The sequence below is a fragment of the Cynara cardunculus genome, assembly GCF_001531365.2.
Source record: "Cynara cardunculus var. scolymus isolate 2C chromosome LG 13, CcrdV1, whole genome shotgun sequence".
NCBI classification, from domain to species: Eukaryota; Viridiplantae; Streptophyta; class Magnoliopsida; order Asterales; family Asteraceae; genus Cynara; species Cynara cardunculus.
The window spans coordinates 16,911,881-16,938,397 of NC_037540.1; the positions used below are offsets into that span (position 1 = coordinate 16,911,881).

Sequence of the window (26,517 nt, forward strand, 5' to 3'; positions counted from 1 at the left end):
CTTTGTTCTTTTCATCAACAAGAATGAAAAATCATTTGTTTTAAGGATAATCCTTTTCAAAAGATTCCTTCTCTTTTTCGTCAACAATCGTATACCTCAATCCAATGTTGCTTCCTCAATATGTTTATTTTTCTTTTTCTTTTTTCCTATGTTGTGTTTTGTTTTCTAAAGAGGGATGAGAGTGAAAGTGAAATTCTAGGGTTTTGAGATAAGGGTTTTTCTTTTTGAAGTTCTTTTTACTTGTGGGTCTTCAAGATTTATCAATGGAAATGGAAGAGGTTGCTGCTATTGAACAAGATGGTTCAAGAATGGTTACCTCTGCTGGCTTTGGAGATGAAGCTATTGACATTGCTAGGGAAGGAAATCAGGTCGATTTGAATGTTGCTGTGATGATGGACAGTGGTGATGAAAATGGAACTGTTGAAGGGTACGAGCCTAAGGATTTTGAGGCTAAGATGGAGAAAACCCTTGTAGATGATGAGATTGGAGGATTTGTAAGTGAAGAAAATGGCGAAAATGGTGTTAGCATTGACGAGAAAGATGGGGTTATTGTTAAGAAGAAGCGCCCTTGTCGACCAGGGCCTCAGGACAGGGTGATAGTTCTTGGTATTCATTGCGTTAATGTTGATTTTGATGCTATTAACAGGAAGCATAGTGGTCGTGGCCGTGGCCGTGGTTCTGGTCGTGGCCGTGGTCGTGGTCGACCCAGGGGTCCAAATTACAATAAGAGGAAGTTCTCTGGCAATGAAGCTTACGAACAAATTGGTCTTGGTGAAACTACACAAGTTGGTCTTGGTGAAACTACACAAATTAGTGCTGGTGAAACCACACAAATTGAAGCTTACGAACAAATTGGTTCTGGTGAAACTACTGTTGATGGACATGAGAGAGCTGAGATTCCAATTATTGACTATGACTTTGGTGAAGAAAATCAGAATTATGCAGATGGAGCTTCTAATGCAAGTGAGGGAGGTGGGAATAGTATGTGTTCTGAACTCAGTTCAAAGAAGAAGAGAAGGAAGCTTATTGGTGGTGCTAATGGTGTCGGTGCTAATGGTGTCGGTATTAAAGTTAGAGGTCGAGGTCGTCCAATGGGTTCAAAGGACTCCAAGAAGAGGAATCGCAGATGTCGTCGATTCATTTATCCGGATGAGAATACCATCGGTAAAGAGGGTCAAAGTGGTGAGAATCCAATTTATAGAATGAGTTGGAAGGAATCAGGGCATGGTGAAGAAGATCAAAATCATGCGGGTGAAGCTTCCAATGGATTTGAAGGTCAGAATAAGGCACCATCCAGGAGTAAGTTAAAAGTGATGAAGCGAAAGTGGGTGGTCGGTGGAATGAATGGCACAATACGTAGAGGCAGGCCAAAGAAGTATGTTGATGGGTACAAGGAGAGAGGAGCATATATTGATGGAATAGCTGATGAACTTGTAGTTGCAGGAATTGATGTGAGTTTCTTTCTTTGGATGCTTCTCTTTAGTTGCTTAAAATGTTTTTATGAAGTTGGTTTATATGTAATTATGATAAGATATCAATTTAACATTTGTCTGTTAATGAACGATCTCTATGTGAAAGTATGCAAAGACACTAGAAATGAGACTTCTATCTATAAGTTTTGGTTTTATTAGTGGTTAGAAAGAGTAAATATTGATTTGTTAATACTAATGGTTCCATGTTCAAGTCGCCTTCTCTGTATGTTGAGTCCAAAAATCTTTTGGTTCATTCTTTGATAGCTAATTTTGGGGGGGGGGGGATTTGGTTATCTTATGGTGATTAAACCTTGATATTCCTTAAGAGCAATTTGGTTGTTGAGTTCTGTCCATCCCCAAAAAGGAAGACACTCCGAAAAACAGGCTACTTTATAAAATTTTGATTCTAAGTTTTTTATCAATAAAAGAAGAAAACTAACATCTAATTTAGGCTTCATAGCAAGTTCAACAAATTGATAATCTGTACATGTAAATGATATCAAAATCCGTGTTTGCCATGCATGTGGAGAAGTACTGAGTTTGGCTTCTAAAAATTCTTGGATGAAGTAATGCATCCTTGTAGTCCTGCAATAGCTAACAAACAATAGGATAAATCAAACAAGCAAAGATCTATCGTGGTTACTGTTATTTTTGCAATTTGTTATTGTTTTAATACATATCTATCTTTCTGAAATAGGGAAAGAATGCTCCTCTGATTGTGGGAAATGAGTTGCAACTACTTGCAGCTGGCAAAGAGGATCAAAGTGGAGCTAGCGAAACCATCATTGATGATTATGGTACGGGTGAGATTGTGGCAGGCGGTGATCAATCTTGTTATTTGGAATATCAGAATCATGCAAGAGAAGCTGCCAACAGAAACAGAGACCGTAAGAATATTTTATCTTGTAGGGTTAGGAGGAAACCACGGTTAATTGTAGCTGGTGAAATCATGACCTATTCTGATGTGAAAAGGCGTAGGCGCTCTGTCAAGGCAGGGGATGCCACCATTCCAAGAAGGCCCAGAGGTAGGCCTAGGAAGTATATACATGGTCCTCAAAGAATTGGAGGGGTGGCTGGAGTATCCAGCGACACAAAAATACATGGCGACTCGAATGCAGGTGTTTCAGTGAGTTCTCCCTCATTCTTTCTTCTCTTTTCTTTCTATATTAAGTAGTTTACAAAGTTTGATATGCTTGGACGTGAGATCAGTTAACCTTTATGTGTTGTTGCCGATGCTCAAACTTGGGTTTAGCACATCTCTTAATCAACATGCATGTTGAAAATGAAAATTAGCATATGGGCAATTTACGTTTCTTGGCACCAAACAGAAACGAACTTAATTACCCTGTTAAGATGTATAATATCACGCACACAATCATAGTTGCAAGACACGAAAAATCGAACAGGTTGAACAATTTGCTTATATTCATGAACTTTCAGTAGTACACATACATCAAAGAAATACTCACTTCATTTTATATGATGGAAATCAGACAGAAAATGGGGAAAAAACAGGAATAACGTCATCCTATTTGTCATTACTTTTTTTTTTTCCAACATTCCAATTTTCCCAATAGTGTAGTTCAGTTTACAGCTCAAATCAGGCTCCAAGTCCAACTGATTCTTTTGTAGAAATTTGCAAGCAAAGTTGTCCATTTTTTGTGCAAGGTTGGCAGTGCCAACTTTGTCAAAACTTCTGAAGTCCTCTTACGTGCTAAGTCGAAGATGTTTTACATCTTAATCTGACTAAATTTCCTGATGCAGAATGGACATCAGGGGAGTTTGATGTGTCACCAGTGCACGAAGCGTTATAAAAATGTTGTCTCTTGTTCAAATTGCAAAAGGAAGCGCTATTGCTATGGATGCATCGTGAGTTGGTAAGTGATGCCTTGTTCATTGCTTCATATAACTATGAAGAAATGTTTTGGATTTTGAGAGACTGCATAATATGGTTAGGATGAATAATCACACACAATAATAGTTGTCAGAAATGGACATTTGAACACACACTAGTTAGAACATACAAAGAAGAAGCAATATACTCATAACCAAAATTGTTGCTAGGATTGTTGTTGTATCTTCCGAATTTTCAGTAGTACATACAAAGAAGCAGCTAGAACCATTTATAATAAAATAATTAGATAGAAAATGGGTAAGGCTGGAAATTATTGTTCTAACTGCCCTTGTAACAATGGAGTTGGATCCAGGAATCAGGTGTACAATCTAAATCAGGTTCCATATCCAACAGACCAACACATATTCTACCAAGGATTATGGTCAAGAAATCCAAGATTTTGTTTTCTTAACATGATTATATCTGTTAATTTCGAGAACATTGTAATGTCAAATTGTATTAAACTGAAAGAACGCATATACAGTAAGAAAATTTAAGGGTATCAGATAGAATTGCAATTGGCTGATGGGAATATGATCATTTGCTTAATTAGTTGAATTGCATTTTATAATTAGAGCCTCAAATTGGGCCATTATGACAACTCTGCTGTTAAATACTTCCCCTAAATTAATGGCTGTATCGAACTTACCAATTTTTAATAGGTATCCTGAGAGAACAAAAGAAGAAGTCAAGGTTGCATGTCCATATTGTCGTGGCAATTGCAACTGCAAAGCTTGTCTTCAAGCAAATGTAATCGTAAAGGTATATGCTTCTATTGCTGCGTTTTCTACCTGTTTGACTCCCATAATGCGGGTCTCATTGACAGCAAACTGTTTGATTGCAATAGGCTAGTCACAAAGAAGCCGACGAGGATATCAGATTGCAAAGGTCACTTTATTTGCTTAAAAAAACGCTACCTCTTTTGAGGCATATAAAAGAGGAGCAGAGATGTGAGCTCATGGTGGAAGCTGGAATACTGGGTATTTAGTTTTTAAGTAATCGCAATATTTAAGCTACATGTCCTTCTAATGATAGAACTTAAACTTGAATTTCATTGTTATTTATTTTTTAGGTGTTCAATTGACAGAAGAACATGTACGGAAAGCTTCATTTGATGATGATGATAGAGTGTACTGGTAATTCTCATGCTTCCAACCCATTAAGAAATATTTCTTTTCTATATCCCCGTGCATTTGTGTCTTTCTGTTCACTGCTTAAGGATTTTCATTGCTTGAAAATAATGTGCAAGTCTGTGATTGGATTTTCTTGTCTTTTGCAGTACTCCCTATTTCAAATCAGTATAGATGATTATGTTACATGTTGAGATGATATTGATTATGCATCCATCGTCTAGTGTTTGATGTTTATACATCACAGGGTATGCCTGAAATAATGATAATGCCAGGCCTTTGTTTTTAGCAGATACCGAGAATCATTAATGAAGTTTTGCGTGTAGTTGCACTTGGTTGTATTGCTTATCAATGCTGCCTATTTCCATGAACTTCATTTTTAATTGGTGACGAAGCAACATTGAGCTTCCATATTTAGTTTGAATGTAATCTAACTAGAGATCTTATTATTTACCAATTTTCTTATAGGAATCATAAAATGGACATGTGTGTATATAAGAATGATATATTGTTAAGAAGATTTCTGAAGTCAAAATGAACAATGGGTTAAAAATATGATGGATTCGGTAACTGTCTTCTTATGCTATAATCAAACGCACACAAAGTTTCGGTTTTAAATGGAAGAAGATAAGATATACCACAGAACTCTGTTGGAGGTTATGGCAAAGAGTTATTAGACATTTGTTGATTTTTTTTCATTTTTATTATGTGCGGCGTTTAACTTGCTTTTATGCATCTCTCTCAATTTAAAATGTCATTTATGATGGATGCCATATTATTTCTGTATTTTCTTAATTATTTTCTCTCACTGGAACATGTACAAATCCTTCATCATAAAACTCATAGATTCTGGTGACGGTTTTATTTATTTTTGTTGGATCCTAAACTTCACATGTGGGTAATTGAATGACCGTCCTTGTTCGACAGTGACAACTGCAATACATCAATTGTCAATTTCCACAGAAGCTGCCCAAGTCCTGATTGCTCTTATGATATCTGTCTCAATTGCTGTCGCGAACTCAGAGAAGGTATCCAGCCTGGTGGTAGTGAAGCTGAATCTTCTTTTCAACAATTTCTTGAGAACTCTCAACTTCAGGGTGCAGATGCAAGGGGACAATTTTTTGGATGGAAAGCTGACTTTAAAGCAGACGCTTTTATAGCTGATAGCTCCTTAGACTTCCCTGTTTGGAAAGCAAACTTGGATGGAAGTATCCCCTGCCCTCCAAAAGCTCGTGGAGGTTGTGGTATTGGAATGCTAGAATTGAGACGAATATTTGAAGTTAATTGGGTGCAGGAACTTGTCGAAAAGGCAGAGGTCCTGACCTTCAATTTTCAGATGGCCGATATCGACTTTGGAGAAGCATGTCCAGTCTGTCCTAGCATTGACACTGTAGAAAATCATGATGTTGTTAGGAAATCGGCTACTAGGAAGAATAGCCATGACAATTTTCTCTACTGCCCAAATGCTATTGATCTAGAAGACAATGAGTTTGAACATTTCCAAATGCATTGGAGGAGAGGTGAACCGGTTGTGGTTAGAAATGTTCAAGCAAAGACATGTGGGCTTAGTTGGGAACCAATGGTCATGATGCGAGCTTTCAGGACTGCTAAAAAAAGGTTAAAGGAGGAGAATCAATGTGTCAAGGCTATTGATTGCTTGGACTTGTGTGAGGTATGCATGAAAATGTATTCTTGAATTCTATCTTTAAGCATTTTGTTGCTGAATAATTTTATTTGAACTTGGAATCGGTACTAAACATATGACCACATTTTTTACTAAATATTGGGGTCTTCACGAAAATAGCCACTCTACTCTCTAGGGTAGAGGCCAGGTCTGCTTTTATCTTACCCTCCCCAGACCCAACCTCAAGGGATATACCGAGTTCATTTGGTTCGGATTGGTTTTGTTCCTATATTAGCATATAATGTGTTCTAAATAATGTGTTGTTAGGTGGAGATTCATCTTAAGCAATTCTTTGGGGGATATGTAGTGGGACGTAGACATCTAAATGGATGGCCAGAGATGTTAAAGCTCAAGGATTGGCCGCCAACAAATTCATTTGACGAATGCTTGCCAAGGCATTGCGCGGAGTTCATTGCAATGCTTCCTTTTAGTGATTATACTCATCCTAGATCAGGTCTTCTCAATCTTGCTACAAAACTTCCTGATGGTTCTCGAAGGCCAGACTTGGGTCCTAAATCTTATATTGCTTATGGATTTCCTGAGGAGCTTGGTAGAGGTGATTCCGTGACAAAACTACATTGTGATATTTCTGATGCGGTACGTAACAGAGTTTTTTAATCTGTTTTCTTGCGAGTTTTTTGAATGGTAACCAAAAAGTTGAAAAAATAAGGTGGGCAGATGAGTAACTCTACATTGAAACCTTTCCTAAAAAGAAAAGCGTTGCGTTGTTCATTAGGATGCGGCTACTGATGTAAATTCGTTTGTTGGTTCATGAAACAAATTTCTGATTTTGGCTCAGGTAAATATACTGATGCACACAACCAAAGTGAAAGTTTCTTCTGCGGAACTCAAAAACATTAACAAGTTGCAGAAAGAACACAAAGCTGAAGACATGAGCGTCATCTCTAGTATGGCACATAAGGCATTGAGCTCTTTCACAACAGAACCACCTAAAGATTCTTGCAATGTTGATTCTGTGGATTCTTTATGCATACAAAAAGGAGGTGATGATGATGAGACTGGGGCTTTAATGGCTGAAGAACAAAGCATCAACAAGAATTTGAATGGCAGCCTTGTTAAGACGGCTGCTTTGTTGAATCCATTGGCTTTGGAAACAACTGAGTCGGACAGAAATGAATTGGATTTCAACCTTTCATGCCCTGAAGGTAGAATGTCGTGTAACACTGATGTCTCTATCTTCGACTATGTTGGTTATACACTTTTTGAATAAAATTGAAGCCTAAATGAGTCAAAAGCATATATGATCACTTATTGGTAAATATGCGTTCTTTTTATCCACCAGTCTTGACACTTTTTGAGGACTTATAATTGTACATTATTTTTCAAATAGGTTTAATGTAGTAATTTTTGAAGGGTTCAGTTTAAATATTATACTTGTTTATAAGAGCTTATACAGGCCCATAAAAACAAGTTCATATGAGCCAAGCCGATGTTCAAGCCTATATTAGCCCTTGAACCTATATGAGTTGAGCCTGAGCCTATGTCTTTCGAGCTCTGCAAGCGATGAGCTGAACCCAACCTACATATCTTTTCACGATCTGAGCAAGCTTGGGCCTGGCTCAGATCAGCTCACATGCACCTCTGGTTTTACTTTCAGTTGATGAAAAGACCTTTGATCTGTTTAAGTAATTTGTTGGGCAAAATGAATGAACTATGAGAGTCTAGAATATGGTCTTGTCCTATATTCATAAGGACCCACCAAATGTAAAGTGGTTTTCAGGCAACAGACCCTCGGACTTGGCCTTGGTGGTAGGAAAAGCAGACCCAGATGAAGATATTCAGCGAAGTGATGATCAATGTTCTGAAAGTGTATATGGTGGTGCTCTATGGGATATCTTCCGTAGGCAGGATGTGCCTAAATTGACTGAGTACCTGAATAAACATCAGAAAGAATTTCGTGGCATCAACAACGCTCCTGTGAGATCTGTGAGTATGATCATTATAAAAACTTTGGTGATATACTATTATATTGTATACCAGATATAAATATCTGATTGAACATTTTGTTTATACTTTAGGTTGTTCATCCAATCCATGACCAAACCTTCTATTTTGACGAAAAGCACAAGAAACAGCTGAAGGAGGAGTTTGGTAAGATAATACTGCACCTCTCGCATGAAATTGAATAGAAATTCTATGACAAATTGTCAAATATCTTTAATATCCTTTTACAAGGACACAATAGTCTTGTGGCACCCAATTTAACACCATCAGTTTGTTTGTAAGGATGATAATGGACAGATAGGTAATTTGACTTGGAAAACTTTCTAAAAAAGGTAATCTTGCAATTTTCATGGGATGGAGGGAGTATGTATTAACTCGAGACTTTATAAATGCATGCTGATTCTTGGTGGTAACTTTCAGGCGTGGAGCCATGGACATTTGAGCAATATCTTGGAGAGGCTGTTTTCATTCCTGCAGGTTGCCCACATCAAGTTAGAAATAGACAGGTTAGAACTTCAAATATTCGTAGTTTGTTTCATTTTGCATGGTTCATATGGTGGTCCTACCTCCATTGGCATTGTTGATTTAGCAATTAATTATTGAATTCTTGTATACAGTCATGCATTAAAGTGGCTCTTGACTTTGTGTCACCGGATAATGTTGAAGAGTGCATCCGCTTAACAGAAGAGTTTCGCTTACTTCCAAAAACCCATAGATCCAAGGAAGATAAATTGGAGGTACAATATGCCAATTTGGGTTTCAAGTGATTTTCTTGTATATAATCAGAATGCTGTCAGTATTAACTGTCCTTTGTGCACACTCTCTTTTCAAGTAGTTTTCTCCGTTATGCCCACCTGTGTTTTTTCAAAATATTCGCAACCTTCAAAAATCTTTTTGACAACTTGTCAAAAGCTCTGTTCATGGAAACAACTTCTCTATCCCTTGGGCAGAGGTGTTTGCATACATCCTACCCCTCCTAGACCTTACCTTTGAGTGGGTTATGTGTAGTATGGTTTGGTTTAGTGATTTAAAGTTATACCATCAAAACACTGGGCTTCATATATGCTCAACTTACCAAAGAGCCATTGGCCTACCGGTATCTGGAAACCCAGCCTTCCTAGTGGTCCAAAGGTTCAAACCTCATCAAAGGTGAGGAGTGTGCTTGAGTTTCATTTGCAGTATATTATATACTTCAAAAAACAATGTATATGACCAAGTTGTAGTCTTTCTGAACTCTGCCAAGTCATGCTTTGCAGGTGAAGAAGATGGGGTTATATGCTGCAAGTGTTGTTATTGATGAAGCGAGTAAATTGATGCTGAAGCACAAGTAAAGTTTTTCTTGGATAATTTCTTTCAAATTGTGTACAAACTCTAGCGCGCAATTATAGCCTAAATATTCCATGTCAATCATCTGTTTTCCTTGCAGTTCTCAACTGCAACCTCAGCCTCCAATAGATGCTGCAAATCTGAACTTGGAGCAAGGTGTTGAAGCAAGGGAACCTCAGCCTCCAATAGACCCTGCAAATGAAAATTTGGAGCAAAGTGTTGAACAAATGGAACCCCAGCCTCCATTAGAGGCAGCAGATGAAAATGTGGAACAAGGTGAACTAAGAGAACCTCAGCCTCCACTAGATGCAGCAAATGAAAACGTGGAACAAGGTGTTGAACCAAGGGAACCTCAACCTCCAATAGACTCTGCAAATGAAAACATGGAGCAAGGTGTTGAACCAACAGAAGCTGTTGTGTTGAGAGACTTGAGTTAGGAAAATGGTGTTACGAAAAAATATACAAGATAAGCATGGTCCGTATCGATGTTGTAATTCTGCTATTAGGAGGGAATGTATGAGAATTTTCATTTATATAATCATGATGTGGACAAAAATTAGAGCATACACAACTGAAATCTGAATTAGAAGAGCCTTATTTTCATTATATGTTCTTCCTTTCCTATATGCATGTGAAGGAGATGAAAGCATCCTTTCCTATTCTGCTTTATGTGGTTTTGATAATGCCATGTCGTGGTTAGTTTATTGATTATGATTTTGCAGTAGTTGGTCATCTCATGGTTGGCAGGTTGGGTGTTAAGAGATTTATTAGGTTCTTTTGTAACATTTAGATGAATATTAGACCAAATTTAAGATGGTATCTGTACATTGTGAAGCTACTTTTAAGTTAGAAGGGTCTTATCTTGTGGAACCAAAATTGCCCGATTCATTACACATAGAAAATGGTGTATGAACCCCTCCTTAAAGGGGTACGTGAGGGTAAAAAAGGATAAGAAATAAGATGGTATATGGTTGAGAAGAACGAGAAGGAGGTATGAATAACAACCCTTATGGATTGATTGATATTTTTCTTCCTCTAAAAATTACAGTCATAATAAACAAACTAAAAACGTATTTGTTGGTGGGTTTTTGAGTTGCATCATTATAAAGTAACTTATTATCTTTAAAACAATATTAAAGCTTATTGGTATGAACCGAATGGATTATGTTATCTAATCTTATTTAGAAGCTAGTGCAACACTCGATGCTCTTTTTTAACATAATGATAAATATATAAGTTAATATAAAAGGGGTTACAAAATAAGTAAAGCATGTAAGAACTATTTTCTTACAACCAAATGATTGAAATATTTAAGCTAATGGCATTATAATTTAATGATAAGGGTTAGTTCATCTTATTTAGCCTAATTGTAACTTTTCTATTTAAGCTTCCTTTCATGTCCAACCAGGTGAATATACCTTTTGGCTTTTGCCTGTTTTTCCAAGTTTTTGTTTAGAATAAAATGAGAAATAAATGTAACATCACTCGGTTTGTATCTTGAATCCAGCAACGACCCACACAGATATTCAGCTCCATCTTCGCTTCCTCAATACCTAAACCTCACAAATTTCCCTCAAATAATCCAATCCTTTGGTTTCGCTCTACATTTTTAAACTTTAATTTCTTAAAATCTCACAGATTTCCTTCAAAAATCTCGTCTTTGTTGTTGTTGCTTTGGACCTTTTGCTGTACTTTCTCAAACCCATTATTCAAATTTCTAAAACACCATCAAATTTCCCTGTTTTTGGGCTTTCGTCACCAGCCATGGCTGCTGCTGCCCTGAGATCGAAGTCATCCAAAGCCACCGCTTCCTTATCATCTATCTCACAATTTAAATACTTCATTTTAACTCACCGTATGCACGCTGGTCGTATACCCAATTTCCCAATCACTAGTTCAATACCAACAACAAGCAAATTAGATGAATATTTGCCTCACTATCACCATCAACACCAATCTTTTAAACCCTTTTCACTCCCCGCTGAAGTTGTTGATAAGGGATGCGGTTTTTCCAAGAGTAGTAATAATAAAAGGAGATTGATTACTTTGTCTGGTAGTGGTGGTTATGGAGATCCACCTGAGGTTTGGCAGCCTCCTGGAGATGGGATTGTTCCTCAGCCGGGTCTTAAGGTGGTCCAGGTATCCGGTGGAGATGACCCAAGTACCGGTGGGTTTGGATCCGATTCTGGAGATGGGAGTTGGGGAGGGTCTAGTTTGGGTATTAGTTTCCCGACTCCCAAAGAGATTTGTAAAGGGCTTGATAAGTTTGTCATTGGTCAAGACAGAGCTAAAAAGGTTATCACTTTAGTGTTTAATTTTATGTCTTTGATGTTGTTTAATGCTTGCCATTTATGAAATAGAATGCTGTATGATATAAGTTCCCTTCTTGCTGAAGATTTAAGTTCTACTTTTATGTCATCTTGCTGTATGGTGGTTCTTTATCACTTCATTTGATACTCAAATGAGCAATTAATTATGCCTGCTTTCATTCAGTAATAAATGCTCTTTCATTCTGTAGTGGAGGGTGTTTCTAAGATGTCTATATGCTACTAAATTTGTATGTAAAAGAAAATTGGGATATTATCATCCTTATGTCTTCACTAGTTATATTTTCAATCATACAGGTGCTTGCGGTGGCTGTTTACAATCACTACAAGAGGATCTCTATTGACAGTACAAAGAAGTAAGTACCATGTTCACTCATGTCATATTTCCATTTTCTTGTTTTTGTCGGTATTTGATTCTTTGAAGAACGTCACATGTTTGTTGAGTATGTAATATTTAGATGTTATATCTTATAGTTCTAAAAGATGTCTGTTGTTATGTACTAAGACTATGCACTTGACTTGGCAAGTCGCTAGCAAGTCGCTGACAAGCATCAAATGTGTTCTATTTCTTGATTTGGGTCGTTATTCAATGTTCTAAACGCATGGGGCGTGGTGTGGCGGCGTGGTCAAGTCTTCAAGCCTTAGGAGCCAAAATGAGGCCTGACGTTTTTCAAGGGGTGACTTATGGCGGCAAGTCTGTATATCATGTATATACATATGTTTTTTACTACTACTCAACGATTCAATGATATTAAACAATTTGAATTAGGTTATATACTAGAAACTAAAAAGTAAGACACTAAAAAGGTAAGAAAACTCAAATATCGTGTTACAGAATCGCGTATTAGGCCATGGCATGCTGCAGGCTTAACGTGGCTTGAGACACAAGCCTGAGCCATGGCGGCTGTCGTGGCTAGCCTTTGAGAATATTGGTCATTATGTTAGTTTATCTTTTATATACCTCTATTGCTCTATGTACGTTACAATTCCTAGTTCTTCAAGTTTGTGATCTCTCCAATCGATACAGTGGATTAGTTTTTGGTGTCCTCCATCTGTGGTTTCTCCCTTTTGGGGTTTCCACGTATAATTCCGTTGTCTCTCTATCTCTTTATTGCCTTCTTATATGCGTTTGTGAATGTTGGCACTGAATAGGTGTTTAGCATTAGTTGGTTCACCTTGACACATTATAGCAATCCTTTCCGCATTGAGATCGATATTAGATGATTTGTATTTCAGTTGTTTGGAACAATTGACTTTTAGTTTGACTTTCCAATTGAAAAGTCACAGTAAAGTACTTTCTGGTGTTATAATCACAACCGGAAGGGAGTATTGTATGTGGCTACCGCTATTCTCACATTGAATTTTTGATAAATGCTCCTGATATATGTTATTACAACTTGCAAAGTTAGGCCTGCAGGACATTCGAGAAATGACAAGAAAAATGTCATGGATGAGGACGCAGTAGAACTTGAGAAAAGTAATATACTTCTAATGGGGCCAACTGGTTCAGGTAAATCTTTTTCTTCTCTAATCTTCCAATGTGATTGATCAAAGTTGTATGGATATGGCTTGCGATAACAATATGCATCTTCTGGAGTCCAATTTTTAACCTATCTACTTATAATTGTTTCGAGGACAGGGAAGACATTACTTGCAAAAACACTGGCACGCTTGGTGAATGTTCCCTTTGTTATTGCAGATGCTACTACACTTACCCAGGCATGGTTTTTTCTTCATAATTTGGTTGGATAGTTTGATTTTTTTACAACATTGAATTGGTAAATGTTAAGTAGCTTTGCATGAAGTTCACTCTTTCGGGATGTTAAACATATATTGCAATTTGCAGGCAGGCTATGTTGGGGAAGATGTGGAATCCATTCTATACAAGCTTCTTACTGTATGTCCCTTATGCCTGCTACTAATTAATTGGCAACTTGTTCTGTTAACGTCTTACCTTTTGCCATCACATGTTGAATTACACAAAAACCACTCCATCCCAAAAAAGCAACACTTTCCATTTTGGGTTGTCCCAAGAAAACAAAATTTCTCTTTTCTAGGAAGTCTTTCAATTCTAATTTACCTTTTTGTCCATATACTTGAAATAACGTAGATTTTGGTCCACGAGTTCTGTTATTTGTCCTTGTTAGAGGGCATTTACCCTTATGCATTTGGCTCTTTTAGCACACCAAAAATGCAGTTACTTCGACCTAGAGGATAATAATCACCAAAGAAACTAAATGGTTATGATGCTCTTCAGTTTTCACTAGACTAGACTCTTTCGAAACATATTTCCCCAAATTTGTGGCTTTCAGTTGTGCTTTACTTACCCTTTTTGCAAACGGAGGTTCTTCTCAGAAACATGCTCTCTGTTTCTTGAGACAGAGGCAAGATCTGCTTACATCCTCTACGACCCTACCTTCAGGCAGAATATACTGGGTTTGTTTGGTTTGTTTTTATTCTTATTTATTTCCACAATCTTCATCTAGAAATTCTTAATTGGAGTCGTGTCCTTACACTTGTATACTACCTTTTTGTGACAAACTTTCATTATTTTAGGTTGCTGACTACAATGTAGCAGCTGCTCAGCAGGGCATTGTGTATATAGATGAAGTTGACAAGATTACGAAGAAGGTTTTACTCAAATTTGTTTGCCTTTGAGGATTCTCATGTTCGACTTTTTTACATGTTCCCTGTGGGTTTATTTATTTATTTCTTACTTTCCTTGTTTCCACAGGCTGAGAGTGTCAACATTAGCCGAGATGTTTCAGGTGAGGGCGTGCAGCAGGCATTACTAAAGATGCTAGAAGGGACTGTACGTGCTTGTTTTTCTTTATGCCCTTTATGTTACTTTATGTCAAAGAAGGAAATAATGTGCATCATACCAATGATCTGAAAAGTTTATTGATCGTATATATTGGTAAAATTTTATTTATTGACCACTAATCCAGGTAGTCAACGTCCCTGAGAAGGGTGCACGGAAACATCCTAGAGGAGACAACATTCAGGTATATTGCACTGATTTATGGGTTTAAAAAGTTTGAATTCTTGTTTAAACAACATTAAACATGCTACACTGCTTTATCATCTTCCTTTCACCATTAGCGACAATGTCGCCTTTACTATTACTAGCTCCTAACGTAGAATCACCTTTGAATCTGCTTTTGAACAATGCCATACAACTAGTTGTTCTAATCCCGAACTAGTTAGAGTAGGCTAAAGATGAAACTGACATAAAAATTATAGAGAGGGGAACCCTTTATGGGTTTGGACATGCATAACATCCTTCCATGCACTACCATCTGGATGAAGTGCTAAATGAAAATTAAGTATTCTGAATGGAAAGTCTAGATAACAGAAAGTTACCATTTTAACCATCCGTATGGAAAGAGTGTTGAACAAAAAATGAATATTTTGATATGTATTTTGAAGAATAAAAAAATTTACAATTTTAATCTTCTGAATGATTTTAATGAAAAATGATTGATAAAACATATTTACATAATTGTATAATAATATAGATAGGCAGTCCAACTGCAGCTACAACTGAAAGCACTCAGAAAGCCTGTGGCAACCTCCAAACCACCTGTCTAAGCTTTGATTTAGGGCGTTGAAACATTAATCTCTTGCATTATCTATTTTTTGATACTTCCATATGATGGACCATCAAAGTATATATGTAGGAACCTCCCATTTCTTTATAAGGGATCTTTTAGAGAGAACTGAAAGGGATTCCACATATCCTACACCAAACCACACTAAACTGACCCAGTAAATCCCATTCGCAAGTAGGGTTTCGGGATGAGATGTACGTAGATCTGACCTCTACCCCAAAAGGGTAGAGCAGTTGTTTTCATGAAGACCCTGGTTTGTGCATGAGTGTGAGCAAACACGTATAAGGAATAAAGACTTTCATATGGTGAATGAAACATGGGAAAAGGTCATCAGGAAAGCATAACAAGTAGGTACAATGAAAACATATGAAAAGGTAAGGAAGCCAACACGCACACACACATAGCAAGCAAGGCCAAACAACATATCTATAGCCTAAACTACCAGCCTCCCCCCCCCCAAAAAAAAAAAAATAATAATAATAAAAACCTGTCCAACACATATATGCTAGTTTGCTACCATAATCATGATAAGAATCGAAATCGAATTAATGGAATGAATAAAGAAATTGGAAGGAAAATGGGGTGAATTGATTATCTGTAAATTGGAATTACAAAGAAAATAAAAGATACCAGGGAAATCTCCCTCTCTCAAAGCGTAATGCTAAGAGCCAAAACAAATACTGGAAATCTCCCAATAAAAAACATATGTATTGCCTCCCCTCCCATATAGAGGCAGAAAATTCACTTTCCTAATCAACTTTAGTCGCTTCCCTTTTCTCCCCTTTTGGGCCTTCTAGAATAAAGCTTTAGTATTTTTGAATTGGATTTGTTTTGGGCTAACATAATCGGATTCGTATCAAATGCTCGGTCACCAACACAATGTCATAAGTGAATAACATACACCATGGGGCACTTCCCTGGATCCCCCAAGAGAGCTCGTCTAAGATCACAGCAAAAGAAAAGGACTTAGCGTGACCGTTGGTGTAGGCCTATATTCACCGAAAAATACTTTTGTCTCACCCACCAGAGTCCTAATGCAAGTCCTTGTACTCCCATGCATGTCTGATGTCTTGAATCGACTTAACGTACCTCAAAGGTCCCCCCACTGCTAGGTTCCTCCTGATCACGTCTCGTGGTACACTATCATAGGCCTTCTCACCATGTGTAAGTCTTTCCTACACTCCCTATACTTCTCCATCAGCTGCCTGATGCCTCTATGGATTCTACATATCCTAACACCATCAATGTCCTGCAATAAAAATTGCACCCTTGGCAATTAACAGTCATAGAAGAACCAACCAAGGAAATAGAAAGTGAGGAAGTTATGCTATTTCCTGATCATAGCATGAACATGAAAAAAATGAGAGGTTAATATGATTCACTGCCTTTACTGTAATTACAAATGAAACAGACATGGAAGGAAGCACAAGAAACATGAAATCATCTGGTCGGGATGCCCTTTTAACTTCTTTTTGTCTTGTCAGACTCTTGTGTTCTATTGATCATTTTTTGGTTATTTCATATATGCTCATTACTAGTTAATTAACCAGATTATGGATATTGGGTACTATATTTCTTACAGATTGATACCAAAGATATCCTGTTTATTTGTGGGGGTGCCTTTATAGATCTGGAAAAGACAATTTCAGAAAGGTATGTGCCTTTGGTCTTTTCTATATCGCATTATTTTGCATCCTTGCCAAAAACCCCACATTTTTGTTAATCTTTTTTCAGACGCCAGGACTCTTCCATCGGGTTTGGGGCACCCGTTCGTGCAAACATGAGAACTGGTGGTGTTACAACTGCTTCTGTGACTTCATCTTTGTTGGAGACTGTAAGCTCAGTCTTTTTATTATATTATAAACAAAAGCAGCCTTTGATTTGGTACTCAGATTTGGTGTTTCCATTTGACAGGTTGAAAGTAGCGATCTTATTGCTTATGGTCTCATACCTGAATTCGTTGGACGGTTTCCAATTCTTGTCAGCTTATTAGCTCTTACAGAGGATCAGCTTGTTCAGGTGTCCTTTTATTTCCCATATGCACATTCATTTTACACTATTTACCTACTCCTGACTGGTGCTGACTCGGTCAGCATCTGCTAGTTTACGTAAATACTGATCTGACTGACAAAGCATCTATCCGGTTAACATTGTTATTTCACTTACCGGGTCTACACAAGTTGATAAAAGTACTTTATCGGTAAACGCTTACTACTAAACACTTGGTAAGCAACCATTTCAGTCTGGCACTTACCCAGACCTCACTCTTAACCGGTTAGTGCTTCCCAATTTGTGTTGGTAAACGGCCCCTTAACTTTACATAAAGGTGTTCCTTTTCATTGATTTCACCAAGTAAACCGTAGGCATTTATGAGCAACAATCTTTTGTAGGTGCTAACTGAGCCCAAGAATGCATTAGGCAAACAATACAAAAAGTTATTTCAGATGAACGATGTAAGTCTTTCTTCTCTGTGGTCAACATCGTTATTGTGTCGACTCCTAAACTATAGAAGTATGTTAGTAATTGTTCTTTTTGCAGGTTAAGCTGCATTATACGGAAAGTGCTTTGAGATTAATCGCGAGAAAAGCAATAACTAAGAACACTGGTGCTCGGGGTTTGAGGGCCATATTGGAGAACATATTGATGGATGCCATGTATGAGGTACGTAGCTCGAATTCTTAAAAGTGCTAGACATCATAGTAAGATGAAGTAGCCTGAGATTGAAGCTCAAAATGCCTAATTTACTCTGTCATATGAAATTTCCATCGACACGGGATGGATCCATTACCAATTAGTCATCAAGGCGAAGGATCGTGTGAGAAGGGAAGTTATGGATCCATTACCAATTAGTCAACTAGTGTTGACATTCAATTAGGATTGATCCAAGGGTGGGTGGAGATTTCTTCTTACGCTTATCACTATAACTTCCCTTCTCACCGGAACCCAACCCCATCAAACTGCTCCTAGGACGTAGTACAGTTGGTGCATGGGTGATTTACTTGCACAAACTGGCGAGAATTCAAGTCTAGTGGTTGCAGTGTGGTAGTCACAATTTCTTTGGGGATTGGGCCGCTTGTGGGCATGGGCTCTTAAGCAGCCACCTAGCGAGCCACTATGTACCTGATTTGGTTGCCAGCTAAAAACCCCATTTGCACAATACTAGTAGTTGATCTATTTCAAATGACATGGTGGTAAACGATTTACGAATCTGTTTCAGATTCCTGATGCAAGAACAGGTAAAGATATAATTGATGCTGTGGTGGTTGATGAGGAGGCAGTTGGGGTTGAGGGACAGGGTTGTGGTGCTAAAATCCTCCATGGTGAAGGTGCACTCGATTGTTACCTGTCGCAACATACTGTAAAAGATTTAGAGGTGAATATTACATCCTACTTTTATTGATTGATTAAAAAACGACTTCTATTTTACAACACTACCGTTGTCGTGCTGTGGCACATCTGTTTTGCAGATGGGCGTGGGAAGGGCGGCAGATGGCGGAGCCGAGGCGGAGGTGGAGGCAGAGTTGCCTTCTGTTGCTTTGTAAATCATCATGCCCACATGGAATCACCATGTGTATGTATAGATAATGTGTACTAACTTGAAAGCCATAATGAAAAACATTGATTTAATAAATGAAACTTAATGTGGATGCTTCCATCATTGCAATCAAGGTACATCGGTTGGGACCAGAAAATAACAGAACAAAAACTCGTAATCCTATATTTGATGCAACATAGACCGAGACTGATGGAACTGGAAAGTTACACGACACGATTGTTATTCTTTGTATGTGTGTCGATGTCGAAACGTATTCTCTTATTTTCTGCATTTTATAATACAACAGCTTTAAGAAAAAGAGTAATGATTTATTAATCACACAAAACTATGGGTGAAAGAAGGATAGAGATGGACCCTGAAATGTTGGCAATTAGACACATACCCAACCATTATTATTATGCTTATACACCAAGGATTTGTTGATGGTGCCAACCCACCCCCCACCCTGGTCATCATCATTCCCTTGTTGCTTTAAAACCCCTGTATTTTCGTATTTTGATGTTTTTTTATTTACAATTAAAGTTGATGGGTTTATTCTTGTCGACTCGACAGTGTGGAATGGGCATCGTATTTAGGGGGTGTTTGGGATAGCTTATTTGAAACAACTTATTCTTTTATACAAAAGTGCTTATCAACTTATTATAAGTTAAAATAATTTAACTTCTTCAAAAACTTCTTATTACTGGTTTGATACCGGTATCAGCTGTTTATCCAAACATTCAAAAATGCTTATTATTGGTGTCATACCGGAATAAGTCAATAAGTTATTTTCATAAGCAATCTCAAACATCCTTTAATCCTTAGATATCAGATTTGATGAACTTATGATTGTTTATACCCCTTTGCATAAATTAGATTGTTAAAATAAAATGGAAATTAAATATATATTATTAAATGAAAATAAGTGGTCTGGAATATTTAGTTTAAATAATACAATTGTTTTGGTCATTAATGAGTAGTAGCAGAGAGAGGGAAGAAATTCCTTTTTGTGTACTTTCTTTAATCCTCCCAAATATCAATTAAAAGGAAATTCGACCATGTATAATATGAGCCGTCGGTTTCGTTGAATCTTGATCATTTGAAGAAAAATCAACGGCGATCCTTGCACCTCTAAGTCTCATGGATATATACTCATAGCGAGCGAGACAGAGAGACAGAGAGAAGAAAAGAACCTCTTTTTTACAGGGAAAAAGGGTTTGTTTAATTCCATAATCGATCTGTTGATCTCTTTCTCTTTTATCCCTTCATCACCCTCTTGACATTTTCTTGAAAATCGACTTGTTTGGTTCTTCAAGTATGGAGATCAGAAGACAGAGTTTGAATCCTTATTTGGGTTTTTGAATTTGAGAATTGGGTGCATGTCTTTTATGTTTTATAAAGATTTTGATTCAAATTGAGTCTTTATTGAATCGAGAATAAGGAATATGGATTTGGATAATATAGAGTGTGTGTCTTCTTCGGATGGTATGGAAGATGAAGAGATCCACTCACAAATTACACACCAGTTCTCTTCAAAACCTCACAATAATATGGGAATTCCTCCTGGATTGACTCCCGCTACAAGCGTTCATGAATTGTTGGAGTGCCCAGTTTGTACCAATTCTATGTACCCTCCAATTCACCAGGTTTTGCTTCGATTCCCTTTTCTGTACCTTTTAATCATTGTTTCTTGTTGATTTAGTGACTTTTTTCAATCGAGTGAATAACTTGCGATTGATGGCATGGTTGAATTTCAATTTGTTTAAACTCTTTGGAACATGGAATGAAATTTTGCGATTTAGATTTGAAAGGTTTAGATGTAATTGGGGTTTTAGGTTCTTTGTGAATAAGGAGCATCATGATGATCAATTATTAGTTAGTGGATTCATTTGTTTGTTGAAAATTAATGGCTTCACGAAATGGGAATTTTTTCTCTGTGATTGGTTTGTGCCATTTTGGAAGTGATTATTAGGGCATATGAACACTTAGGATCAGTCTTCATTGGAAGGTTATCTTGTCTCTCATTTAAAGGGTCTATCTACTTCTTGAAACAGGCGAATTCTGGAGATGGTAGTTGCTAGGAGTCTTGATGTATCTCTTCAAATTCGGTAGTATGTTCACCGAAGAAAGAATTTCGCTTCATTTATAAGAAAAAGATTGATGGAATAGGAGAACTGTTATCCCGACAGACGTAACCATTCTGTTGTGATGTCCTAGTTTGGTTCGTAGATCAGATTCCATATAGTACAAATATTTCTTTTCTTTAATGATGGGTTTGCTTTGGTTAAGAATAGATTTTAAGGTTCATTTGTAAAACATTAATTTCTCTTTGTATTTTGGTGCCACAATCTCATCTCACTAGACTGCCATCGAAAAGAGTTAACTTTATGTAAATTGTATTATTGACATGTGACACCGAGAAATTCCTTCATTCATCCTTGAAAATTGTCAATCTCAGCCTTGTGGTAGTCCAGTTTGCTTTAAATATCAGTTGGTCATCCATATCTGCACAACTGAAATTTGCCAAAATGTTCTTTTGAAAATCAAAAGAATGGAACAAGAACAATCTTGAAATGGACATTGTATCTTCTTGTGTAGTTAGTAGTCATCTAGATTTCGTGTTCGGTTTTATGCTCAGGGAATATGATGAGTTTTTGAATTTTCTTTTCTGTAGTGCCACAATGGACACACATTATGCTCCACCTGTAAAACACGGGTGCATAACCGATGCCCTACATGCAGACAAGAATTGGGGGATATTAGGTGCTTAGCTTTGGAAAAGGTTGCAGAATCGCTTGAACTTCCCTGCAGATATTTCTCATTGGGATGCCCTGAGATATTTCCATATTACAGCAAGCTCAAGCATGAGACCTTGTGCAACTTCAGACCCTACAATTGTCCGTATGCTGGGTCAGAGTGCTCTGTTACAGGAGACATACCTTTTCTGGTTACCCATCTCAGAGATGACCACAAAGTAGATATGCACACGGGTTGTACATTTAATCATCGCTACGTGAAGTCCAATCCCCGTGAAGTTGAAAATGCCACCTGGATGCTTACGGTGAGTTCCCTTTTGTTATAACAGTTTTGCTCTATCATTTCTCTATGCGTTTCTTCTTTCTTTGATATTTTGTGTGACGATTGATAAGACCACACAATTAAATCAAGCATATAGGATTTATGTTATTCAACAATTCTCCTACATCTTTGGTTGTTAGTTTCTTATTTTGACTCATGAACTTCAGTAGTACTTAAAAAATGATTGTTAGGTTCCTGTTTAAATGGGAATTTAGACTGAGAAAGGATAAGACAAATAGTTTTTCGTAACTGTCAAAAGTAACCCTTTTTCTGACGGAAGTTGGATTCTGGAAATGGTGGCAAACTTTTTATAGGATGATGCATCCTCTTTTTCTAGGGATTGTTTTATAGCACTCCGTAGGGTAGTTCGTAATAGTGGCTAGTTTATCTGTTGATCCTTTATCACTAATAAGATTATGTGTTTGATTGTTGTAAGGCAAGAACTATTCTATGCTTCAATATGCTAGTCACCTTTGGGTGTTTATTACGTCTCATAGTATTGGTCATTTATCTGATCTAGGAGCTTTCAAGAAAATGATTTTCATTAAAATAATTATATTCTTTTTTGTGAAGGAAGTTCAGGGTTGGGCATGGAATTTGAGTTTGAAAAGTACCAAGGTTTTAGAAGTTAACGATATATTTTATTTACTGTGTTTGTATTTTGGAATGAATTATGAGAATCATGATAAGCCGCCGTTTGGGGTGCTAAACTTGTAAAAGCATATGAAAGGTGCTAGTTTCTGTTTAAAGCTGTAATTTTTATTTTTCATTTCTATTCTTTAAATGGGTGCTATTTTCACCACATTGCTACTAGTACCAAAATTGCCACTCCCTCTGACTAGTGAGAATTGCAATGTTCAACTGAACACATGGTGTAAGAAGATTGCAATACTTTTAAATATTTTAAATGTTCTTAAATAATGACAAATCTGGTAATCGAACGGAAATTTGCCACTTTCATGAGAGTGCCAGACATGGAAACTGCTGCAATTTTTTTGGAATGCAGTGAATACTTTGTGGTATACTCGAAATTTTGGATAGCAATTCATTCCAAGGATACCTATATCCCTCTTAGGCTTCCCAGTAATTTCGTTCATGAAGAAATGGAATATGCTTGTGCTGTTTAGTTCTGTGAACATGCATCTTGTTTCATTTATCAGATAAAATGAAGTCTTTTGGATACTTGAGATCCCAGCTTTCTTTTCCCATATATATATATATATATATATATATATATATATATATATATATATATACTTGAGGGTATCAGATTTGTTTTTGTAAGTTGTTGAGGTGTGAATGTTTGGCAGGTGTTCCATTGTTTTGGGCAGTACTTCTGCCTTCACTTTGAGGCATTTCAACTAGGGATGGCACCTGTTTACATGGCATTTCTCCGGTTCATGGGTGATGAGGCAGACGCTCGCAACTACAGCTACAGCCTGGAGGTTGGAGCGAATGGGAGAAAACTGATTTGGGAGGGAACACCAAGGAGCATCAGAGATAGCCATAGGAAGGTAAGGGACAGTCACGATGGGCTGATAATACAGAGAAACATGGCCCTTTTTTTCTCTGGTGGAGACAGGAAAGAACTCAAACTTAGAGTTACGGGGAAGATATGGAAAGAACAACAGAATCCAGAAGGTGGGGTTTGCATTCCAAATCTGTGTAGCTGAGAGAGATTTTGTTTGTTAATTCCCTTGGAATGAATATGAATGTGTTTGATGAATGTTGGTTGCAGTGTCAAATCAATACTCTCTGTTTCTGGTGTAGTTGAAGTTTCAGGTTATTAAATTCCTTCATCTTCATCTCTGCTGCTATCCTATCAATCTTTTTAGATCTGCAGGAGTATATACATGGAACAAATTACTTAACTTATCTCCACCATTTCTCTTGCATTTTAGATTTGTTATCTTGTGTTTATTAATTGCAGTATGTTTACAGTAACATATGATTCCATGGATCCACCACAGCCCAACACAATGCATAAGGTGAACCTTAGCTTTTAGCTTTCATTTCTCAAAGATTAATGTTACAAACCCACATGTTCATGATTCCATTCCATGGATCCACCTATTTACATGTAACAGAAAAACGGGCGATTTTAGCTGAATGATTTTTGAATTTAAGGGGCGTTTCGATGAAGCATTTCTGAACGGATTTTATAAAATGGAGATTTTGGGTAAATCTTTGTTCCAAAACAAGAGAGAAAGAGGGAGAGATTCTTCAAATCCCATGAGGGATTTGAACACTTTTATTGTATTCCAACAAATAAGAAATCTTGATGTGATATATGAGAGAGACATGTATCATTTTTTTGATAATATAATTAGTGTTTTGATAATAAATACCCATTTAGAATCTCGGTCTTCAGTGTATTTTTAAGTTTTTATAAAAACAAACCGTTTTGAATTAAGAATATGATGAAAAACAAAAGGTTATTAAGCTAAGGTGTTGTTTACCAAACGCTTATCCGGACAAATGCTTATCAAGTCTCATTATCTTACTGGATGAATATAGCAAAGACCAAGAATCTTACTCGATAAGAGCGAGGCAAGGACCAAGAGTCTTATCCGGTAAGTGGGAACGACGAATTTTACCACGGTTAGCACTTGCCGGGTAAATTGTTGCATCCAATGTCGTTTTGGTGGACTAAAATCTTACTGGGTAAGAAAGTGATTGTGTTAAATTTTACCGATAAACACTTACCGAATAAGTGTTTAGTAAACGGTTTTTTTATAAAGATGATGAATGTAATTAACAACGTATATAAATAGTAAATGGTGGCGGTGGTAGAATGGCATACCGACAGTTTTTGGTCAATTTTGGATTACAATACCAAATCAAGTGAAAGTTGAGTGGAAACACCCCAAAGTCCAACCATTTACAGGCTTGCATTTGCTTATCATAACAACCATCTTCTTTTTTTGACTTCTATACAAAATTAATAATAAATTGTTTTTTTCGTTATTTTATAAATTTGTCAAGATTTTCTTTAAAAAAAAGAAAACACATGTGAAATATAAGCATCAATCTATAACATGTATCTGTTTATAAAATGAACTAATTTCTCTCTCTATATTAAAGGGAGAATCAAAAAGTTGATAAATGAATTTTTTTTATTATATTTATCATTTTTTATTATTTTAATTTATTTTTAATATACACTCAACATCCATCTGTATAGATATCACCATCTACATCCAGAAAGCCGTATGCTTTGGAACGTCTTTATCAGAATATTTTTGCTTCTCACTTCGGGCAATTAGCAATAATTTTAGAAGATCATAACATGAGTGATTTGGCAGATTTTAATTAATTGTTAATCTTTCCATTCCCTATTTTTTTAACTTCATTTTCATTATTTTATAAAAGAAATTTGAATCCACAAATATATAAAACTATGTATAATTTTATTTATATCAATGCATGCATATTTTTAATTATATGACGATTGAAAAAATAAATCATCAAAATAAATCAGTATATATATGAAAATTTATTAAAAGTTCTCAATCAATCAATAATAAATATTAAAAATATATTAAAGTAATAGCCAAGATGTGGTTCAATAATAAGTTTTTAAACATACTTATTTTTTTCTTTATAAATAAAATTAGAATCCAAAAACAAATATTTTTATTTACATCAATGCATATATTCTTTTATTTACATGATGATTAAAAATGCATCATATGTTATATCAATATATTTGTACAAACCACCTATATTTGTACAAACCATACAAATCACCCTCATCCGTCGATTTTATTGTTTAATTATATGCAATTTTTTTATGAAATTGTTTAATTTTATGAAATTGTTTCATATAATACTTCTTTTTGATGAAGTTGTTTCATATATGATTATGAAATTGTTTCATATAATACTTATGAAATTTTAATGAAATTGTTTCATATAATACTTATAAAATTTTAATGAAACTGTTTTATGAATTTCTCTAAAATTAATATAATAAAGATGATAATATCTATGATTAACACCATCCACAATAAAAATGATTAATCAACATATCATAATTACAAAAAAATGAACAAAAAAAAATAGAGAAGGTTTACTTTGCAAACCATGATATTTGTACAAACCGTATAAACCGCATTCAACCATTCATAAATTTTCATTTTGTTGATTTTTTTGTATTTATTAGAGGTTAATTAATCATTTTTATTGTGGAGGGTGTTAATCATGGATATTATCATCTTCATTATTTTAATTTTATAGAAATACATGAAACAGTTTCATCAAAATTTCATTAAGTATTATATGAAACAATTTCATAACCATACATGAAACAACTTCATCAAAAAAGTATTATATGAAACAATTTCACAAGATTAAACAATTTCATGAAATTTTTTCATAAAATTAAATAATGAAATCGACGGATGAGTGTGATTTGCACGGTTTGTACAAATAACATGGTTCGCTCCTCTCTCTCTCTCTCTCTCTCTCTCTCTCTCTCTATATATATATATAT

General features: G+C 36.2%; 3 protein-coding genes across 8 annotated transcripts; all 3 read left to right on the plus strand.

Moving 5' to 3' along the window:
• On the plus strand, window positions 1-10,145 carry LOC112524134 (lysine-specific demethylase JMJ25-like). Of its 3 annotated transcripts, XM_025133803.1 has the most exons (16): window positions 1-1,451; window positions 2,170-2,598; window positions 3,237-3,349; window positions 4,029-4,128; window positions 4,214-4,346; window positions 4,439-4,502; window positions 5,424-6,168; window positions 6,448-6,777; window positions 6,980-7,088; window positions 7,182-7,346; window positions 7,922-8,127; window positions 8,220-8,292; window positions 8,566-8,651; window positions 8,763-8,882; window positions 9,402-9,472; window positions 9,572-10,145. In XM_025133803.1, exons 1-16 carry the CDS (start codon window positions 264-266, stop codon window positions 9,906-9,908), a joined length of 4,269 nt encoding a protein of 1,422 aa, XP_024989571.1. In that variant the 5' UTR covers window positions 1-263; the 3' UTR covers window positions 9,909-10,145. The 3 variants fall into 3 exon arrangements, 2 of the variants coding, with proteins under 2 accessions (XP_024989571.1, XP_024989570.1); XM_025133802.1 differs by having other exon boundaries at window positions 6,980-7,346; XR_003070361.1 differs by lacking the exons at window positions 9,402-9,472; window positions 9,572-10,145 and having other exon boundaries at window positions 6,980-7,346; window positions 7,912-8,127; window positions 8,763-8,869.
• An 831-nt stretch (window positions 10,146-10,976) lies between these two features.
• LOC112524135 (CLP protease regulatory subunit CLPX1, mitochondrial) lies at window positions 10,977-19,077 on the plus strand. 4 transcript variants are annotated; one of them, XM_025133804.1, is made up of 16 exons: window positions 10,977-11,766; window positions 12,096-12,154; window positions 13,208-13,308; window positions 13,438-13,517; window positions 13,645-13,695; window positions 14,154-14,234; window positions 14,355-14,429; window positions 14,533-14,610; window positions 14,747-14,803; window positions 16,992-17,062; window positions 17,144-17,243; window positions 17,324-17,428; window positions 17,800-17,862; window positions 17,948-18,070; window positions 18,627-18,782; window positions 18,877-19,077. In XM_025133804.1, the coding sequence occupies exons 1-16, from the start codon at window positions 11,236-11,238 to the stop codon at window positions 18,949-18,951; spliced, it is 1,806 nt and encodes a 601-aa protein (XP_024989572.1). In that variant the 5' UTR covers window positions 10,977-11,235; the 3' UTR covers window positions 18,952-19,077. The 4 variants fall into 4 exon arrangements, with proteins under 4 accessions (XP_024989572.1, XP_024989573.1, XP_024989574.1 ...); XM_025133806.1 differs by having other exon boundaries at window positions 10,987-11,766; window positions 13,204-13,308; XM_025133805.1 differs by lacking the exon at window positions 14,154-14,234.
• Window positions 19,078-20,093: 1,016 nt separating this feature from the next.
• LOC112524634 (E3 ubiquitin-protein ligase SINAT5-like) lies at window positions 20,094-23,916 on the plus strand. Its single transcript, XM_025134555.1, has 3 exons — window positions 20,094-20,590; window positions 21,619-22,005; window positions 23,333-23,916. Exons 1-3 carry the CDS (start codon window positions 20,390-20,392, stop codon window positions 23,693-23,695), a joined length of 951 nt encoding a protein of 316 aa, XP_024990323.1. The 5' UTR covers window positions 20,094-20,389; the 3' UTR covers window positions 23,696-23,916.
• The last annotated feature ends 2,601 nt before the right edge of the window (window positions 23,917-26,517 follow it).

Excerpts from the sequence above, each read along its gene's own strand:
- LOC112524134 (XM_025133802.1), top strand. The coding sequence starts at position 264 with ATGGAAATGGAAGAGGTTGCTGCTATTGAACAAGATGGTTCAAGAATG. Across the intron at positions 2,599-3,236 it reads ACTCGAATGCAGGTGTTTCA|AATGGACATCAGGGGAGTTT; the intron begins GTGAGTTCTCCC and ends TTCCTGATGCAG. Across the intron at positions 8,293-8,565 it reads ACAGCTGAAGGAGGAGTTTG|GCGTGGAGCCATGGACATTT; the intron begins GTAAGATAATAC and ends GGTAACTTTCAG.
- LOC112524135 (XM_025133804.1), top strand. The coding sequence starts at position 11,236 with ATGGCTGCTGCTGCCCTGAGATCGAAGTCATCCAAAGCCACCGCTTCC. Across the intron at positions 14,804-16,991 it reads CTAGAGGAGACAACATTCAG|ATTGATACCAAAGATATCCT; the intron begins GTATATTGCACT and ends TATTTCTTACAG. Across the intron at positions 17,863-17,947 it reads AGTTATTTCAGATGAACGAT|GTTAAGCTGCATTATACGGA; the intron begins GTAAGTCTTTCT and ends TTCTTTTTGCAG.
- LOC112524634 (XM_025134555.1), top strand. The coding sequence starts at position 20,390 with ATGGATTTGGATAATATAGAGTGTGTGTCTTCTTCGGATGGTATGGAA. Across the intron at positions 20,591-21,618 it reads TGTACCCTCCAATTCACCAG|TGCCACAATGGACACACATT; the intron begins GTTTTGCTTCGA and ends TCTTTTCTGTAG. Across the intron at positions 22,006-23,332 it reads ATGCCACCTGGATGCTTACG|GTGTTCCATTGTTTTGGGCA; the intron begins GTGAGTTCCCTT and ends AATGTTTGGCAG.